This window comes from Eublepharis macularius, chromosome 17, assembly GCF_028583425.1.
Source record: "Eublepharis macularius isolate TG4126 chromosome 17, MPM_Emac_v1.0, whole genome shotgun sequence".
NCBI classification, from domain to species: Eukaryota; Metazoa; Chordata; class Lepidosauria; order Squamata; family Eublepharidae; genus Eublepharis; species Eublepharis macularius.
Genome location: NC_072806.1, coordinates 39,615,745 through 39,634,897, shown reverse-complemented (window position 1 = coordinate 39,634,897; position 19,153 = coordinate 39,615,745). Strand labels below are relative to the sequence as shown.

Genomic DNA, 19,153 nt, shown 5'->3' with positions numbered 1-19,153 from the left:
CCGCCACCATGCCCAGCCTTTCCATTGTGGCAGTGGCCTTGGGAGGGCCACACCGGTGTGCCGGGCCTCCCTGCGGCCTCTGTGGCTGCTGTGGGTCTTTGGGAGGGCTGCGCTCATGTGCTGGGCCTCACTGCCGCTTCTGTGGCCATGGCTGCGTAACCCCCCAGAGGTCCCAAGGAAGCTGCTGCAGCGATGGAGAAGGCCGGTGCAGCAATATGGCCCCTCCCCGCCACCTCCAAGGCCCCTCCAACTGAGGATACTATATCCTAGGCAAGCTGTATTAGTGATGACTCACTTTTTATCCTTGTGCAGGCCAGAGTATGCCTGCGCGAGGATAAAAAGTGAGTCGTCGGCAACATAATTTGAATTTTATATAGTAGGATGTTATGTTGTACAGTCTCAGCTAGGCAAATAGGCCTTCATATACTAATTCTTTGTTGATCTCTCTAGCTCTGAATTTTGACACGGTTTGGCTCTCTAATTAGAAAAGGCAACCAACACCTAGTTTGCAATCCCTTCATGTAAAGAAAAATATAGCAACTCGGGGTAATGTTTCAAGCAACATTCTTGTTACAGGCCCTTCACGGGCAGGAGATTTCTCCCATTTCCAGCAGGCGTCAACCTCATTCCTGCAGATCTACCAGCCTGATAACAGTGGGATCATGTGACCCAACCGTGTGCCTTACATCGTTGCTGATGGTGGAGTCCCTGTGAATCAACCGTTGCACATGGCTGTCTATGCTGCTGCCGGAGGAAAACTTGGTGACTGTTTGAGATTCCTTCTCTCGCAGTTTCACAATAATCTCGCAGGCTTTCCACTCAGCCATAACCTTCTCATACTGGAGCATAATTTCCTCATCCACCTAGAAAAAAACAACAGAACTACGTCAGGATCTGATCTCCATAAAGACTTTGAAAAAATGTAAAGAATTCTCACTTGGAGATTCATTCTCAAGAGTTTCTTTCCAGGGATACCTCTAGGGAACACCAGACTGTTGTTTGCATACAACGGATCAGATGGAATTGCTGATCAGCGCACCATACAGTTTTGCAAGCCAAGGAGGAAGAACACGTTTCCCATGCAATGGCCAAATCCCCATGTTGGGTGGAACAGCAGCTCTTCTGGCTGGAAAGGATCCAGCTGCTCACTCGAAAGGGTCCCTCCTGACCTGGCAGCTCTTGCAAATCTGCTAAGAGTATGAACATATGAAGCAGCTTCATACCAAGTCAGACCCTTGGTCTGTCTAAGTTCTGTACTGGCTCTGCTGAGTGGCAGCTACTCTCTACGGTCTCGGGCAGACGTGCCTAATGACCAATGCTACCTGTTCTTCGTGGACACTGTTCCTCCTGGTCTTATGACTGCTCTCCCTCAATGCTAGTCTACTTTAGACCTAAAGCAACAGCCTGTTTGGAGGGTTCCCCCTTGAGTGTTGAATCACAGCTCCAAGTAAAACTCTAACGGCACCACCTTCTGCTACTTTGACTCTTTACTGAAGATACTGGGGGAGAGGGGGACGGAAGGACTCTGCTTCAGACAGCAGAACGGAGATTACTGATCCAGCTGGCAGATTGGCAAAGACTGCAGAAGGACAACTTAGGGTCAGCTGGGGAGGGCTCCCTTTCCAGCAGGGACCCTTCTGACCCACAGATCCCTTGATGCATAAACATTCAGGCTGCTGACATTCTTTTAGGGGGGGGGAAACAACAAACAGGATGGTTTGGGGGCAGAGGGCAGACCTGCAGAAGCGATCCAAGAGACAACTTCTTTAAGGAACCAGCAAAGTACTAACTTCCACCTCAGTCACAGTGGCAGGGATACTCACCCGATCCATCTCCTTTTTGGTCATGCCGAACTTGTAGTGCCCCAGTAAGAAGGGCCACACTTCCTTTCGGATCTCATGCTGCACCCCACCATAGTAAACCCGTCTGAGCAGTTCCAATTCCTTGTAATTCTAACATGGAAAATTTAAAATATTGTGAGAAAACGAGGGAACGAAGATGCGTGCAACTGCCCTCTATTGAATTAGACATTTACAGTGCAGTTCTCAGCAGAGTGACTCCAGTCTGAGCCCAGTGCACCGTTAAGTTTCTTAAGGTCAGCCTTGTCTACTCAGCCTGGCAGCTGCTCACCTCTTTTCAACTGGAGGTGCCAGGGACTGAACCAGGGGCCTCCTGCGTGCCAAGCAGATGCTCGACCACTGAGCCATGGCCCCTCCCCAGAAAGCACCACAACGCCGGAGCAGTCTTGCTGAATCGGACCGAAGGCCCACCCTCTTTTTTTCTGCAGGAAGGCAGCATTGTTCCTGTTACTTGGCCCTGGCGGCTGGATTCGGAGGTGGACTGAACCGGAGGGCTCCACTGAGCTAGCATGGCCAATGGCCATTGGCGACACATTTGGATGCAATGGGCACCATTTCAGACAGCTTTTTAAAAAAGGATTCAACAACTCATAATCTACCAAAAGCACGAGAACTAGTGTTGCTGCATCATCATTATCATCTCACTGAGATCCAAGGTGTGAGTGAAAATACAATCTAATCAACAGCTCGGACATTCACTGAGCAAAGTACAACAACGAACGTTTAGTGAAAGAGATACAATAGGGCTTGGTAGCAGAAAATTTTAAAACAAGCGTAAAGCCGAGCACAGAGATGAAATCTTTCTGAAACAAAGCATAACTAATTTACATGGCATGTTTAGCAATATGGGAAATTCCCCAGTAGGTGCATGTCTACTCAGCAGACAGTACCCAACAGAACAGTGTATAGCCCCTGTCCCTACCAATGCATCTCTCTGAGCTGCTTCTTACAACACAGCCCTGTAATCTGGGTAGAAAGCCCTCCTTGCATAGTTTGCAGGAAGCCAGGAGAGAGGGAGATTTCCTGAACTCCTCAGGCAAGCCGTTCCATAAGGTGGGGCTACACCACAGAAAGCTCATGTGCAGGCAGCTGTTGATTTTGTCCAACTGCAGGGTGGTATCTGCAGAAGGCCCTTTCCAGATGAGCAAAGCTGTGTGGTGGAACTCAGGGGGAGAGGTGATCACACAGATGCCATGAAGGACTTGAATGTGATAGTCATGACCTTGAATTGAGCCTGGTAACTGATGGGAAGCCAATGGAGTGACTGCAGAATGTGAGTGATATGCATGCTCCATCTAGCTCCTAAGAGTAAACAAGCTGCATAGTTCTGCACCAGCTGGAGTCTCCGAGTCTACTTTGAGGGGAGGCCTATGCAGAGGGCAGTACAGTAGTCTAGTCTCGATGTTACTGTGCCATGAATCCAAGTGGCCATATAGACCATGTAAAGGTGGAGGCCATCTTCCGGGCTAGTCTAAGTTGGGTGAAGAACTTTTTTGCAGATGCATTGACTTGCTTCTTGAGCAACAGAGCTGAATCTAGTATAACCCCTAGGCTCTTAACTGAGTCAGTACCTCTACTGCATCGCCAGGGGATATGGATAATGAGATATGGAGTCGGGTGACATCTACATATTGATGGCATCCAATTCTATAGGCTTTACACCGAGGATGGATAACATGGGGGATGAGACTGTGCCCTCTGGAATTTCACAAGGTAATTCCCACACTGACGATAGCTGGTCTCCAACAGCCCTTTTGAGTCTGTCCCATGAGGAATGATTTAAACCAGTCCAGGGCACATCCCCTGGTACTTCTGCCTCCAAACACCTCCACAGGATGGCACAGACTACTGTGTTGAAGGCTGAAGATAGATCCAGGAGGAGCAACGATGAAGCGTGGCCTTTGTCTACATTCAGGGGGATGTCAACAACTAGAGCCATCAGAGCTCTCTCTGTCCTATAACCTGGCCTAAAACCAGACTGAAAAAGGTTCAAAGCACAAGAGGTGTCCAAGAAAGTTTTAAGTTGGTCAGCTACTGCTCTTGCAACCACTTTGCCTAGAAAGGGAAGATTAGAGACTGGGCGATAATTGGTTACATCATTTTTGTCTAAGGATTTTTCTTAAGTAGTGAGCAGATGACCACATCTTTGAGAGGCTGAGCGAAGGTGCCTTGAGTTAGTGATTGATTTAAGATAGAAATCAAGGGCTCCTTTATATGGTCTTTGCAAGATTTTAGTAGCCGAGATGGGCAAGAATCCAGAGTACAAGCAATGGCTTTCACAGAATGCTAGAATTCTGTCAATATCCACCACTGTGACAGGGTCAAAAACAGGCCAGATGGTGTGTTAAGCATTACTTCTGGTTTACGTATATTACAGGTGGCATCCAGATCGGACCATATTCGAGCTATTTTATCAGCAAAGCTGTCCCAGCTAATTGTATGTTCTTGAATCAGCAAAGTTTCAGATTTCGGAGTAAAAGATGTCGAGATACCTTAAACAGTCGGGATAGATGTGATTTAGCTACTACAAAGATTGTAGAAAAGTAACGTTTCTTTGTTGCTATCACCACTGCTTCCTAAGTCTTCCAATAGGCGCTGTAGTATGCTCTATCAGATTCAGTATGAGTTTTCCACCAGTGTCTTCCCAGGTGTCTTCCAGTTCTCTCTGTGGTGAACCACAGGGCTGGTTTCTGCTTCAAGCGAGGGAGGGAGGGGTCCACGCAGCGCCATCTCATCAACAGCTTCAAGGGGCATCAGATCCCATTCTCCCACTGCAGCCTCAACAGAGCCTGAACTTGGAATTCTAACCCCCCCAGTGTATTTTGGAATCCAGAAGGATCCACGAGCCTTTGTGGGTGGACCATTTTAGCTGGGCCCCCATTTTGTGGGCTATAAGTGCCAAGTTAACCCTTTTCTTTTTTTATATAAATTTTTTATTTTTTAAATAGAAAACAAGGAATAAAAAGTAAAGGGAGGGGGGACAGAAAGAGAAGAACAAAAAAAAAAGAAATTGCATATCTATTACATTGCACCCTTAACTCTAATACATGTCTTAGTATTCTGCTAATCAGCTCTCTATTTGCAATTTTTTCCATTTATCTTCTATAATGTCCATAAAGGACCACATCTTAGTTGAAAATTAAATTTCTCCAAACTTATCTTGTATCCATTTGTAAAAAGGCTCCCAAATGTCGTTATAGGTTGTAATGTCAGATTCTTTCAATAAACTCGACAATTTGTCCATTTCTGCCGTCTCAAGTATTTTTTCCACCAGGTTTTCTTGTGTTGGGATAGTTGTCATTTTCCAAAGTCTCGCATGTGCAGTCCTAGCTGTTGTAATTATATTCAACATCAAATGCTTTTGCTCTTTATTGACCAGGACCAATATGTGGTTTAATAAAAAAAGTTCTGGTTTCAAAGGTAGTGGAGTCATGAGTATCTGTTGTAACGTTGTATGCACCATCTTCCAGAACTCTACTGCTTTTTTGCATGTCCACCACATATGGTAATAAAATCCCGGTATCTTCTCATACTTTAAGCAATTATTTGACATATTTAAGCAGGATTTAGCTAACCTAATTGGGGTTAGGTGCCACCTATAAAACATTTTAAAGTTCACCCTTTTCTTCACCAGGTAATGGTCAGTCCACATTCTCCAATCCTAAAAGAAGAACTTCCTCAAGGGCTCAGAGGAAAAGATTAAGTCTAAAGCGTGGCTCTTTTCATGAGAGAGACGTAGGCCTAGCAAGGAATCAATGAATTCTTGGGCTAGCCCTGACTGGGGCCTTCAGCATAGATGTTGAAGACACCAAGAACTATCAGTCTAAATGTCTCCAGCACCGTGTCCAAGAGCACTTCTGCCAGCTCAGAAAGGGGCTTGTTGGAGAGCCAGGTGGTCAGTAGACTAGCAGAATACCCAAAGTATCCTTTGTTCCTAATGTAAGGAGCATACAGTCAATGCTTACTATAGTTTGTACCAGGCGTTGGCGGAATTTGAAAGTCTCACCAAGTGTAACAGCAACACCACCTCCTCCGCCAGCTGTGTGGGGTTGGGGGAGGTGGAACTAGCTGGGACAGGGGCACCACTTCATTTTTTTCCAACCATGTCTGAGTTATGCAAGCCAGGTCGATTCCCTGTTCCTGTGACAAAGTGGTCAGGTGAGCAGATTTGTGCTCCGCCAATCTGGCACTGCATAGCATTAGAGAGAAGGTGGGGGAAGAAGAGAGCCCTGCATCGTCAGCTCCAGAGGTGCTACAGAGGATGGGCAGGCAGAGAGCAACTTCTGCCCAACACTGGCCATGTCTGATAAAACCCGCTCCCAAATCTACCAGCTCCCATCTGTACTGGGATGGTGCATACCTCATACATTCTCGTCCAGGTAGAAATAGCATCCACAAAAGAAAAAAGCAAACCTCAGGTACCTCACAACCAACAAGTTAGAGTCCACAGATAACCATGTAACAGTCCAGGGCGGTAATTATGATGTCCTTAAGTTCACTTTGTCCAACAGGTGCTGTTCTATGCCTGCTGTTCCTGGTCTCCAGGCACGGTTTTTGGTGAAGGTTTCCATCTTTTGAAAATGGGGGGCCTTGTAGACACTGAGCACAGTGGCTGAGTCCCAGCTTCATGCCCCAGGTTAAGAGCCAAGGGCCAAGAACCCTTTTGCTCTCGTCCTTTGGCTCGCGCCTCCAGAGCATGCCTCTGGCTCAAACACACAGACTCCCAAAAGCATACCTGGCAAATGGCAGGAAGAGACAATCAGTTGGAGGGAGCGGGGAGAACATAGTGCAGAATGGTTAAAGTATCAGCCTAGGTTCTAGGAGACACAAATTCAAATCCCGACTCTACCACGGAAGCTCACTGGCAGCAGCTCTGGAAGGTCTCAGGCAGAGGACTTCCATATCACCTTGGGGTGGTCCTTCCTCAAAGGATTGCTTTGAGGAGCGGAGAATGACGGAAGCAGCTTCGGGTCCCCATTGGGGAGAAAGGCAGGATATAAATGAAGAAAATAAATACATATACAGACATGACAGAACCTCGATGTTTAGAGGCAGTTTTTCAGGGGGGTTGTTGGTTCTACAGCTTTGATGTATCCTCTGAGCTCTGCACGCGTAGTCAAAAAACCTCAGTTCAGTCTTCAAATTGCTTCCCATTCTCTTTCAATTTCCGCATCTGCTGCAGAATTAATTTTCCTCTGGATTTTCTATGGGTTTTTTCTCTGTACACATATCCCAATTTTTCTATAGTGGACTTGAAAGACGGTTTTTTTGAAGTACGGAATGTTTTCTTCAATGCAAGTCCTGGCCCTGCCTTTTGTCTTCCCCTTTATCCCTCTGCATCCTGATTGGTTGATCAGCAGTGTGTAACCACATCCTTTCCTGTCCTTCCCCACCCACCCCCACTCCTAGCCCTCATTCTTTAAGAAAAAGACAATGTTCTCATTGTCTATGTGTTATGTACACTAACTTTGGCAGTATGAAGTAAATAATCTTTTCACCAACACAAGCTATTTAGGATGACATTTTGTACAGAAGACTCTCCTCTATTTTTAGTCTAATCCCTCCCCCTGAATGTATTTTTTTTTTAAAAAACATTGCAATGTTCATGTTTTTTAAAAGAACTTGTGACGTGGAGGAAGGGGGAACACTGCAATGGCTAACAGGAAAACTCTGCAGAGCCAAGAATCCCCCTCAATATTTTAAAGTTACCCTTCAGAACACCTCAGCCAGTCAACGCACAGAAGTGTTGTCATTGTTTGTTATGTGTTGTGTGTGCCTACTATCCACAGCAGTATGAAGTAAATTGTCTTCTCATCAACACAAGCTTTTTAGCATGACATTTTGTGCAAGTCTATGTGATTCCTGTATTTTTAAATCTGTTTTCCCCCGCAATTTTTTTAAAAAATGTTGGAATGTTGTTTTTAATTTTTTAAAAAATCCCATGTAAAATTTAAAGTTTTCCTCCAAAATGCCTCAGCCAAGCAACACGGAGAAATTTTGTTAAATCTGGAGCTCAAATAACACCATCTAATCACTGACAGACAAATAAAGGGTGAGGTAGAGGTTAACTACAACCCCATCTAACGTTCAAATGTTACAATGTTGTAACGCACATGCAAAAAAAAAACCCCACTGATGAAACCGCTGACATAGTCTTCTCCCAGAAAGCCTGTTGCATTTTTCTGAGTGCATAAATATAAACCAGACATCACTTTGAGTCAACTCCATCAACTGCAGAATTACAGAAGCTCAAAACAAATCCAATCTTCACAGGCCAAATACCCAGAAAACCAACTGTAAGTGAGCATGCAGAAAAAGCCTGTGAGGAGATCCTGAAGAGTCAGTCCCTATGCCATACCATGCTACACGGTGCCAAAGAAAGCATCAAAGAAAGCCGTGAAGCTGTTCCACTTCCACCCTAAGGAAAGTTGTTGCTGGTAGCCAGCACTAGGGGTGTGCAATTTGGGTTTCTGACTTGAGATAAATACCTGAATTGGACCCAATTTGTAAAGATTCATGATTTCCGAATCAGACCCAACATTACAGGCTTGATTCGGGAATCCCAAATCAAAGCCTTCCAAAGTGATTTGGGTCGCTTTGGAAAGCTTCGGGCATGTTTAAACCCCATGCCCTTGCTTCAGATGACTGGCAGGCTCCACCAGTCAGCTGCAGCAAGGGCAGGGAGTTTAAAGTTTAAAGTGCCCCCCGTGCCACTTGCAAGCAGCACGGGGGCGCTTTAAGTTTGTGCCCTTGCTTCAGCTGACTGGCAGAGGAGGAGGAGGCACCTGCCATCAGCTGAAGCAAGCGGCTAGAACTTACCCCTGCCACCTATTTCACTCGATGGGAGGGGGAGGAGGGAATTTCCTCCTCCCCCTCTCATTGGATGAAATAAATGGTGGGACGGGAAGTTTGTCGGTGTGCTCCAAATCTTCACAGAGCACACCAAGCGGGTCAATAAGCAATTTCCAAAGTGGCTTGCTGCTTCAGATATCGCTTATTTCCAACTCTTTTTTCCTTCTTTGGAAATTCCGAAGCAGGAAACCTGAATTTTTTTGTTGCACACCCCTAGCCAGCACAAGTACCCATGTGTGTACATAGAAGAGAAAGGAAAGAAAGAAAAGCATGGGTGGCCCATCAAAAGATTTAATTAATATCAGTTAGCCACTGATTAGCCATCCATCACTTAACCATCAATAGCCATTACTCCACCTTCTTGTCCTTCTGATATTTGCTCCAGACCTCTTTCGTCAACCCTCCTGCAGCATTTGTGGGTTTGTCTGGTGGGATAATTGTGTGATTCACCAGAGCAGACAAGTGCATTCGTACGGTGGACAAGTGGCGGCAGTAGGCAAGCCCTGCAGGGAGTGAAGAGAAAGAAATCCTTGTGAAAACTCTCAGCCTGCCACTAACTAGATGGAAATATATACCACCACCCTCTGACACACACTTATACTTACAACCATAAAAAGCTCTGGAAACAATTTGCCTCTTCATACTTTCACACAGCATTTTCAGAGGGGTTCTGTAGAAAGAGAGGTTTAATTAATCTCAAAACCATCCTGCGCTTTCTTTAAAGAGTCCAGGTTGGTATACATGGCTCTTCCCTCCCACAGAACTGGGTTCAGCCCAAAATCCGTGACCAAGATCGCCAGAGAACTCTGTTTATTTCTTTAGAGCACTGCTGTCCAGCTTTTCTCATTTGTGCTCTGTGACCTTCAGGGCAGGGATTCAAACTTGGGTCTTCCAGCTCCATGTCCAACACTCTCACCGCGGGACGACACTTCCTGTCGCATAACAGTAACAGTCCTCTCCTACTTCCAGTCTCCAAGCCATTCGTGTGTATAGCTGTCCTCTCTGGTCATCCCCCCTTTCCATTTACAAATACCTCCAGAACAATCCTTCCCCCCCACCCGTCACATCATTCTGTAAAGTGTAATATACATTAATAGTGTGATACTAATATAATAAATAAATAAAGACAACTACTAAGTAACAAAAGGGAGGCCTGCAATGTCTTATGAGGATCGGGAAGTCCACTGCACACACACCCTGGCTCTGGCACAACCGTGGTCTCTCCCACAGGCTCCACCCCACTGAGGCTCCATTCCCCCATTTCACACCACAACAGTGCCAGCTTGCTGTCCTGCACTCCCCCCCCCCCATGGCTCATATCTTCTGGCTCAACCGATCTTCCCTACATCTCCTCTTCCTTGTCATAGTGGACACTGCATGTCAGGTGCCATTTGTGGCCATGCAAATCTTGATGTTAGGTCACTGCGTGTGCAGGCCCTGTTTGCCAGGGTGCTCCTCACAAAGATGGGCTGTTACACCCCTGATGTCATATGGATCAAAGGACTGGAAGTCCCTGCGCATTTTGTGACCCAATCCATTTGTTTAACTTAAAAACTGACTGGCCAGGATTTGGGATGCTGCAGGACAACTGCTTGGCTGCCAACCCAACTGGGCTACCAGGATTCTCCCCCACCAAATCCAAAAGAATTGGATAGGCTGCCAGAGGCGGTTCTTAGGGCCAGCCCGACACGTTGCCCCAGGCAAGGAGAACTCTTGACTCTGCCTTTATTCATCTGTGGCTATTTTACGACTCTGAGTCCCAACCTGCCTGCATGATTTAGGCTTGTCTTTTAAGACAACCAAATTGCACATGAAAATCTGTAATTTTCACCTGATTCACGCCACATATAAGCAAATAAAAAGAAATGTGAGACTTGTTCTCTCTGTAGAAATACTTTTTGTTTTAAGAATAACTGAAACATAGCATCATCGTTTTAACAAAAAATCCTTCAGATGGACCCATATGGAATAGTGATCGAGCGGACAAAAACATTTGAATCTCACAAGTCCTTTAGTGTGATCTGACCGTTTCAACTGATCAGTTAATAGCACTGGGTTTTACCTTGAAAGCCCTAACTGACCCCAGGAACAGGCTACCCAGAAGTCCCCTGCTGGAGCCTCACCGACTCTTATCATCATTTCTCTTCTCCAAACAAACCTCGCAGAAAATAACCTCGCACGTCCCCATGATGCCCGAAAGTAGCTCCTGCTCAGAATTCTTCTCATTTCAGCTTCCAAAAGCCAAGCCCCCACCCCCACCCCCCGTGCCATGCCCGCCTCTAGCTGAAAACCCCTCTCTCCAGTTTACAATTACCATCCAGAAGAGCAGGGGGGAGAAAAAGCAGCAACCTGGAATTGTTCCACACCGGCAGGACTGAGACGTCATTAAAGGGACATTTCAGCTGATACTTGTTCTAGTTTTTAAGCCGCTGCATAATTCTTTGGAAGCCCATGTTTGGGGCTGGATAAAAATATAATTAATATTGGCCCTTCCATTAGATAAAATCCAGTGCTGTGTTGCCTGAGGCATTAATGAATAATGCCTGAGGCATTAGGAAAATAAGCATTTCCTCTATAATGCTGTAGCGATCATAATGTCAGACTAGGATCGGGGAGACCCAGGTTTGAATCCCCACTTTGCCGCAAAAGCATATATTCTGAGTGCTTGCCTTTTTAGGGACCATTGGGAGGAAAACACAATAGACAGTGAGCAACTTTTGGTTTTATTCAGGAGTAACAGGGATCAGGGAACACATCCAGAGTCAGTACCACTATGTGATTCCAAGACGCTGCACGTGTCAAAACTCCTGCCTGAGCATCTCCCCAAGCCCACCAATCCCCTCAAAAAAAGAACCCGTCCAGAGCACTCCAAGACTTGGGCTGCACTCAGACACCATGTCTGCCTCGAAGGTGCAAAAATCTGGCTTGTTGCTGAACTTGCGCCTGTGCCCGGGCAACGAGCCAGGCGCACTCACATTCAGACTCGACATGGCATCCCACATGCAGAGTTCAAATCACCTGTCATGGATGCAGCTGCAGCAGCTGGGGAGGTCGTATGGAGAGCTACTCGTTGAACATGACAAACACGAAGACCCTTGGCTGCAGGGGTCCAGCTGCCATGGCAACAAGCCAGCGCCGAATCCCTGAATCTCCATCATGTCGCTGATATCTATGGGAAAGGAGGGAGGGGAGACACAGGAAGATCTCTGAACCCCTGCAGGAGTGAAGCGGGCTGGGCTCCTTTCTGCTCCGGTTTGGTAAGAACAGGCAAGAACTGACTGCACACCTGCCTCCTACGTCTCCCCCCCCCTTCTTCTACCCTGAGAACTGCCTTTCATTTTATGAGTTACCTAATCTGAACATCTGGCCATTTGGGCCCCAAAGGTCAATACAAACAAGCGTTACCAGGAAAAGAATAAGAACCCCGATGTTAACCTTTCTTCGGATGATGCTTCTCATAAATCACTGGCCTTCAGCTCATCCATGATGTCCAATTAAGGCAAGGCAACGGATGCAGCCACGTCAAAACATGCAAGCAAAACCCGCGTTTTACCCCCAGCCATGCTTCAAATTTGAGTGGAAAGCTAAAAAGGAAGGGGGGACAGCACCCTTCCAAGTCATGCACTTGACTGCCCAGGACAGCAGTTCTGGTTGGAGTGGGTTTTCTCCTCCAAAAAGTGGACTTCTTTGGGGGGAAATGGGAGTCTGCCATTACTGCAACATACAAGTCATGTTAACAGCAAGGTATGGGATCTGGGGAATGGACCAGTGTGGTTAGCACAGACACCCAAGCACACAAGCACAAGATCACGGTAAACTGCAAATCAGATCTATCAAAGCAAAAATGAATGAGGGCAAAAAATGCTCTTCACCTTAATTCTTCAGGAACGAGCTGAACTGAGCCAGTATTTATGGCAGCTTCTTGTGAAACCATTCGATCCCCCAATCTTAAAAAAAGTGGGCTCATTTTCCCCACTTTTCCCTCCACAGACAAGAAACAAGCTTAGAATTTTAAAGCAATTAAAAATAAAGAAACAGTGTCCTTTTAAGGCGAACCCCACAGAACCTAAGAATTCAGATGAAAGGTACCGGAGTTAGAGTGAAGAATTAGAGTGAACAGCATCTTCAGAACAATATATTTGGTTTTGGTTAGCAGTGTGGTGCAACCCCTGTCAAAATTTGGCCCCATGCAGAAAAAGGCAAAGAGGTTGTAGGAAACTTAAAGCAAAACGAAGAGCAAACTGGGCACAACAGTGTTGTCATTACGGCGTCAGTGGGAGGCAGGTAACGGCTCAACTGGATGATCAAGGAAACAGGCAAAGGAGACCAAACCTTGAGCCACCAACCTGAGGAGGAACGTCCGGGATACACACCCCACTTTCTGTTAATCGACTGAGGAAGGCCAGAAAACGTGTGGCAGGGAGGATCTGGAACTGGGACTTGTGACTGAGGAAGGCCAGAAAACGTGTGGCAGGGAGGATCTGGAACTGGGACTCGTGACTGAGAAAGGCCAGAAAACGTGTGGCAGGGAGGATCTGGAACTGGGACTCGTGACTGAGGAAGGCCAGAAAACGTGTGGCAGGGAGGATCCGGAACTGGGACTCGTGACTGAGGAAGGCCAGAAAATGTGTGGCAGGGAGGATCCGGAACTGGGACTCGTGACGTATAATTCAACCGTAAAAGGGCTGGTGTTTAGGGGGAAGTTGTGGGATCAAGGCAATCATGTGGGGGGAAATAGAACCCACACACCACTTCCCTGATCAGAAATGTCCTCCCCCACCAAGCGACCTTCTACTTTAAGTCACAGTAGGGCAAAAAAGACAGTGCCTCTCATTTTCCATACGGAGGACTTAAAACTGAGGGGGATTTTCATTTGGGATACAGTGGGGGTGGGTGGGAGGAGGAATTAAACATCCCCCTTCCCGAGTGTCTGAGACACTATCTACCACGCTCCCACCCCCATGTGCTATTTCAGGCCAAGCTAAACATTTGATCCCTTGTACACCCGTGTAGTTGGGTCCCAAGGGGCTGGCCCAAGGGGATTACCCCAAGGGGATTACCCCAAGGGGATTACGCTGTCTGCCAGGGATTAAGGCATCAACCCAGACTGAAGGACTGGAACAATTAAAAACTTTTTGCCAGAGGGCTCAGTCAGGATTCTGTTGCTAACCAAGGAACTGGCTCGGGGAGAAGTTCTAGAGACCCATGTCAACAGGAGACAACAGTTCTGGGTGACCACATCTGGTAGGGCAGGCAGGAGTCCTGCTAGGGATGAAATTAATCAGAGAGACTGGATTAAGGATACCCATGCCAGTCACTAAAGGGCTGGGGCACCTACTGACATGGTAGCAGGCAGCTGAACCCTCGAATGGTGTCATGTTTGCTAACATCCCTCCATTTATCCAGGCAGCCTCCAGCCCTGCACCTTTCAATCGTCCCTCAGTGCCGCCACCACAAGTTCAACCATGCAGTGACATCTCCCTTGGGCCAGGCACCAAGAGAAAAAACAGTGCACACCACTCTGAGGCCTTTTGCCACTGGATGCGTGGGACCTCTTCCCAGACAGAGAAGATTCAGCTCAAGGTTCCTTCACTGGAAAGGATTTGCTACAGGTTGCTCATTGAGAGGGCAAATAAACCAGCTACTGTTTTTGATTTCCAAATGGCCACCACACAAGCCCTCTACCCATGATCCATTTGCATGTCCCATCAGTGCACATTCAGTCAATGTCCTCTGGCCTCTCCCCCTGCCTCTGTATGACTACTAGCTTGTGAGCCTGGTACCTCTGGGAGAAGGAAGTGTATGCATTTATGCTTCCTCCCTGTGATCAAGAACACGGAGAAAGCGGCATCTCTGATCACAGGAAGGCGCATTCGCATATGCACTTCCTCCACCCACAAGTACTGCGTTCACAAGTTGATGATCACATGGAAGCGGGGTCCAGGGTCAGCACACTGGTGCCTGCTCCCAATCTACATGCACTGATCAATTATGTGGAAAGATCATCCACAGAGGGCAAAAATTAAAGGTCTAAAAACTGACTTTGAAGCCTGCACAAGGAGGAGGTTAACCTTCTAGTAATGCCAACACCGTTGTAGACCATGTGCAAGAATTGTTTCAGTGCCACCGGGGGCGCAATGAAGAGGGGGTGGGGGGGGTGGATAGGGAGAAGGATAAAAACCTTTCATCCTTTTAGGATCTGTGAGGTTCCGAGAGCAGATCATGGATAGCATTGCGTGCAGCTTATCTTCTTCCTCCTCGTCATCGTCGACAGAGGCAGAGCGGCTGGCAGCTAAGTGGTGGTAGTTAATAGTTACTGCTCAAAGAAAATAGTGAAAGAGGAGCATAAGAGAACAAAAACGGGTGTTGGATCTACAGTCAAAGTCTTAAAAGGACATGCTCAGGGCAAAGGAATGGGACCTTCCCCTCCACAAGAGGGCAATGCAAAATGCTGACATCATGGATTTGTAGAAACGTTACCTTCGAACCACCGGCTTATCCTCCGCTGAAATTTGTCCCTCACCATCAAGAATGTGTGCACAGCAGGCAGTGCTTCAAAAGTGCACTAACTGACCACCCAGCTGTCCTGTCTGCGAAGGTCGCATGCAATTCTCCTAACCTCAATGCTACATTCTTAAAAAATGCCTTGAAATGTTTTGGAAATCAAATGCTCCCAATTCTCCCCCCATCCACAGTCCCAATTCCAGGATTTCCCCTCCCATTTCACCTTTTAGCAAAAACAAAACAACAAACAAAACATCTTAACAGTATAAAAATGCAGAGGGTCCTAGACAATTAAAAAGCATAGCTGGATATTCTACTACTGAATTCTCAAACAGACTCTTCTCCATCAATAAAAATGAACAATGGAAAAATCAAAGCCAAGTTTAATTTTCTGGGAAGACTGAATTTTGCAAGCACAGCAGGGTAAAGGGGGGGGGGGAGAGCATTTTCTCCATAGCTGGGAAATTTTCTCCATAGCCTAAATTAGACCCTGTCATTGAAAGAAAAGCACCTTAGGGTCAGCTCAGACATTACGGCTCCCACTTGAGGACAGTAATGTAAAGCACCATTCACATGGAGCACATGAAATTGCCTTGTACTATCAAAACAATGATCCATCTACCCATTGCTGCCTACTTAGCAGGGGCTCAGGTAGACAGAGGTCATCCTCCAACCTTCTTGCTTGGGATCTTTTAAGTGAACCTGGAACCTTCCGCAAGCTGTGCCCATGCTTGATCACTGTGCCACAGCCCCTACTTCATTTGATGCAAGATGCGGACTTGGAAAGGTGGCTTGAGGTGGAGCAGAGGGTAAAGTCTTTCCCAACATCTGCTACTCACGATTCTTTGAGGTGCAGATGCCAGGTCTTGAACCCAGGACATTGTGGCACAAACCAGGTGATCTTCCACTGAGCCGTGGACCCTGCTTCAGTCAGTTGAATGACGTAAACTTGGAGTGGTGGGGGAGCATGCATCTATTTGGGTTGGAGGGAAAAGGGGGACTGACTGGGCTTATGCCGTCTATTGCTTTTTCCTGTACACCGAGATCAGCCTAGGGGTCTTGTTTGCACCAGCGCTCCAGCGGAAGCACGGCAGAGGACTGCTCTGCTGAATATGCAGCTGCTCCAGAATTCAAGGCCACATTTGCTATATGGGTAGATTGCTGTCCCGATTCAGCTGGCAAGCTTCTCGGTGTTGCAATGAATTCTATGTCTTGAAGCAGAAGGTGAGCAGAGCTACTGGTGACCATCTGCATGCAAAGCAGGCCTCCTCCAGTGATCCGCAAGTCACCACGTGGCCTGATTCAAAGGGTGCAGGAGAGTCTCCTTTCTAGTGCGGACACATGTGGCACCACAAGCCGATCTCCCAAGATAAGCCAGAAGCCAACTCACATGACCCATCTACAGCTGCAGACGGTGCCCACTTCTATACCTGGCATCTCCAACGGAGGGATTTCTGGCAGGAGGTGCTGGGACAGAGGCCACTGCCCACTGGAATAGACCACACTTAGCTGAATGGGCCAATGATCTCACTCAGTATGAAGGATTCACGCAGTGATTCAATAAGGGGCCAGACTTCTGCAGTTGCCCAATTGCTTTGCATGTAGAAGGTTCCAGATTTAGCCCTTGACATCTACAGTTAAAAGGCTCTCTAGGAAGGAGGCTGGGAAAGGCCCCACCTTGGAGAGCTGCACCTGTGGATAATACTGGGATATCAGCGCAGTCTATTCCAAGCAAGATGGATCAGGGTTCTGCCTCTGTATAAGGCCGTGGTTGCTGGCTTTTCTCTGGCACTTCTTGTTCAAAGGGCCTCCGAAAGCATGGCTAGACACAGCCCCTCTCCCAGACGAACAGCACTCAGCACTTCAAGGAACCCTCCTTCTCTTGCAGACAGAACACCAACCCCAGAAATCTCTTACTGTTTTCATGTCTGTGTCCCGGGTAAATAATTCTGAAGACGTAATCGGCAGCGGTCTCCACCACAGGCATTTCCTCCAGATCAACAGACCTATTGCGGCTGTTTCGTTTCCGAAGCTTTGGAAAAACTTTGCCCTACAGGGGTGGGGGGAGGGGAAGCAAGAAAACCATCAGGGATGTGAAACCCATGAAAAACGGACAGCCGTTTCTCTTCCCCTTCCATAATACCAGAGCTCGGGGTTATCCAATGAACTTTACTGAGAGACAAAAGAAAGTGACAAAATGAACTTTACTGAGAGACAAAAGAAAGTGACAAAAGAAAGTGACACAACTCAGACACAAGCTGTGGAACTGAATGCTACAGGACACAGTGACGGCCACCAGCTCAGACAGCTTTAAAAGGGAGTTACTCAAATTCAGGGAGGAGGATGGGTTTGCCAACGGCTACTGGCCACGATGGCCAACGGGAACCTCCTGCGTCTCTCTGAGTCACAGCTGCGTTTGTGGGCTTCCCAGAGGCATCTGGCCACAGCTGGAAACAGAATGTCGAGCTAGGAGAAACCTCTAGACCTGAGTTCAGCTTTGGACCAGGATTCAAGAGCACCTCACTTGTTAACCATGATAGACAGGGATGGACCTTCCATCTTCCAAAGCAAATGCACTCAGCAGCTATGCCAAACTTCTGGCACCGAGAACCAACCTGGAGCCAGAGACGCGGCTCCCCCACGAGGGACTCCCTGCAGGGAGATGTGAATTCCAAGGCAGAGATACCTTTCCCTGCTGGGACCACAGGGGAGGTTCCAGCTGTCCACGGGGCAAGAGGCCATTCTCAAGGCAGGAAAGGAAGGCGAGGAGGTGTCCCCCTGGTGGGAAATGCAGGGGGGGTCTCTGGATGCCATCCTGGCTCACCAGCACCAAGGTCCCGCCTCTTTCTGCTGCAGAGAAAGAAAAGGACAGGACAGTTCCCCTGACACTCGTTCTTTCTGTACACAAAGGACCCATAAAAACATAGAAATTCATTTTTTATTTTTACCCAACCTTCCTATTAAAAAAATCTTCTAGTGGGACAAGCGAACCTGCTGCACTCCTTCAAGAAACCTTCACAGCCTCCAAATATTTGCATGTAGCTCCCCCTGCCCTGCTTATCCTGACAATAAGGTAATCATAATAATAACATTCAATTTATATGTCACCCTTCAGGATGACTTAACACCTATTCAGAGCGGTTTACAAAGTATGTTATTATTATCCCCACAACAATAATCACCCTGTGAGGTGGGTGGGGCTGAGACAGCTCTGAGAGAGCTGTGACTGACCCAAGGTCACCCAGCTGGCTTCAAGTGGAGAAGTAAGGGTTCAAACCCAATTCTCCAGATTATAGTCCTGCCCCTCTTAACCACTACCCCAAACTGGCTGGTAGAGGTGAGATACTGTGACTAGATGCTCATGCAAGCAGCAATTTGAACCCGTGTCTCTTTGGTCTTAGAGCCTTACTGGTCACATTTTATACATGTTTTAGTAACAAGTTACTTGTAAATACTGTGTGTTACCCTTCTAAGAGAGTATCTTCCCCATACCACAGCTAGCCTCCCCTTGTCCCCTTCAGAGGTGAATGCCAGGCACACAACGTCACCACTTCTGTGACACCCTCCTCTCCCCAGAACATCAGCCTGCCACCACTCACGCTTGGCTTCCTTCCAGAGGAGCAAGTGGCCACAGGCAGGAGCCACGAAGGTGTTGTCCACTGGCTGGCCACCCTCCCTTCCATTGGGATGGACTTGGTGAGGCCTTCAGCCAATCGGCAGCTGAAAGACCACATGTTCAGTTCTAAATCTAACAAACCAGCATTCAAGGAGCATGGAGTATGGGGCAGGCTTACGTTGCTGATGGCAGTGGATGCAGACGATCTGGCTGAAGGGGACGATCAAGGCGTAGTCCCAGAAGATGCTGAAAACAAGTCAAAATTCAAGAGGTAACCACTGATGAAAGGTGTGGCTTCTATAAATTAGTTATCTTGGGCTAG

General features: G+C 47.3%; 1 protein-coding gene across 2 annotated transcripts in view; it reads right to left on the bottom strand.

Moving 5' to 3' along the window:
- The window catches only part of SGSM2 (small G protein signaling modulator 2), a 127,961-nt gene that overhangs the window by 19,661 nt on the left and 89,147 nt on the right, over positions 1 to 19,153 (bottom strand). The window contains exons 9-17 of one of the 2 annotated variants that reach the window (XM_055001677.1): positions 19,010 to 19,077; positions 17,902 to 18,065; positions 17,133 to 17,265; positions 14,893 to 15,027; positions 11,730 to 11,880; positions 9,317 to 9,381; positions 9,069 to 9,214; positions 1,824 to 1,952; positions 687 to 863 (exon numbers count right to left, since the gene is read on the bottom strand). In XM_055001677.1, the coding sequence (XP_054857652.1) occupies positions 687 to 863; positions 1,824 to 1,952; positions 9,069 to 9,214; positions 9,317 to 9,381; positions 11,730 to 11,880; positions 14,893 to 15,027; positions 17,133 to 17,265; positions 17,902 to 18,065; positions 19,010 to 19,077 (1,168 nt within the window). The remainder of the gene's footprint in view (positions 1 to 686; positions 864 to 1,823; positions 1,953 to 9,068; positions 9,215 to 9,316; positions 9,382 to 11,729; positions 11,881 to 14,892; positions 15,028 to 17,132; positions 17,266 to 17,901; positions 18,066 to 19,009; positions 19,078 to 19,153) is intronic. The other variant, XM_055001676.1, reaches the window with a different exon arrangement.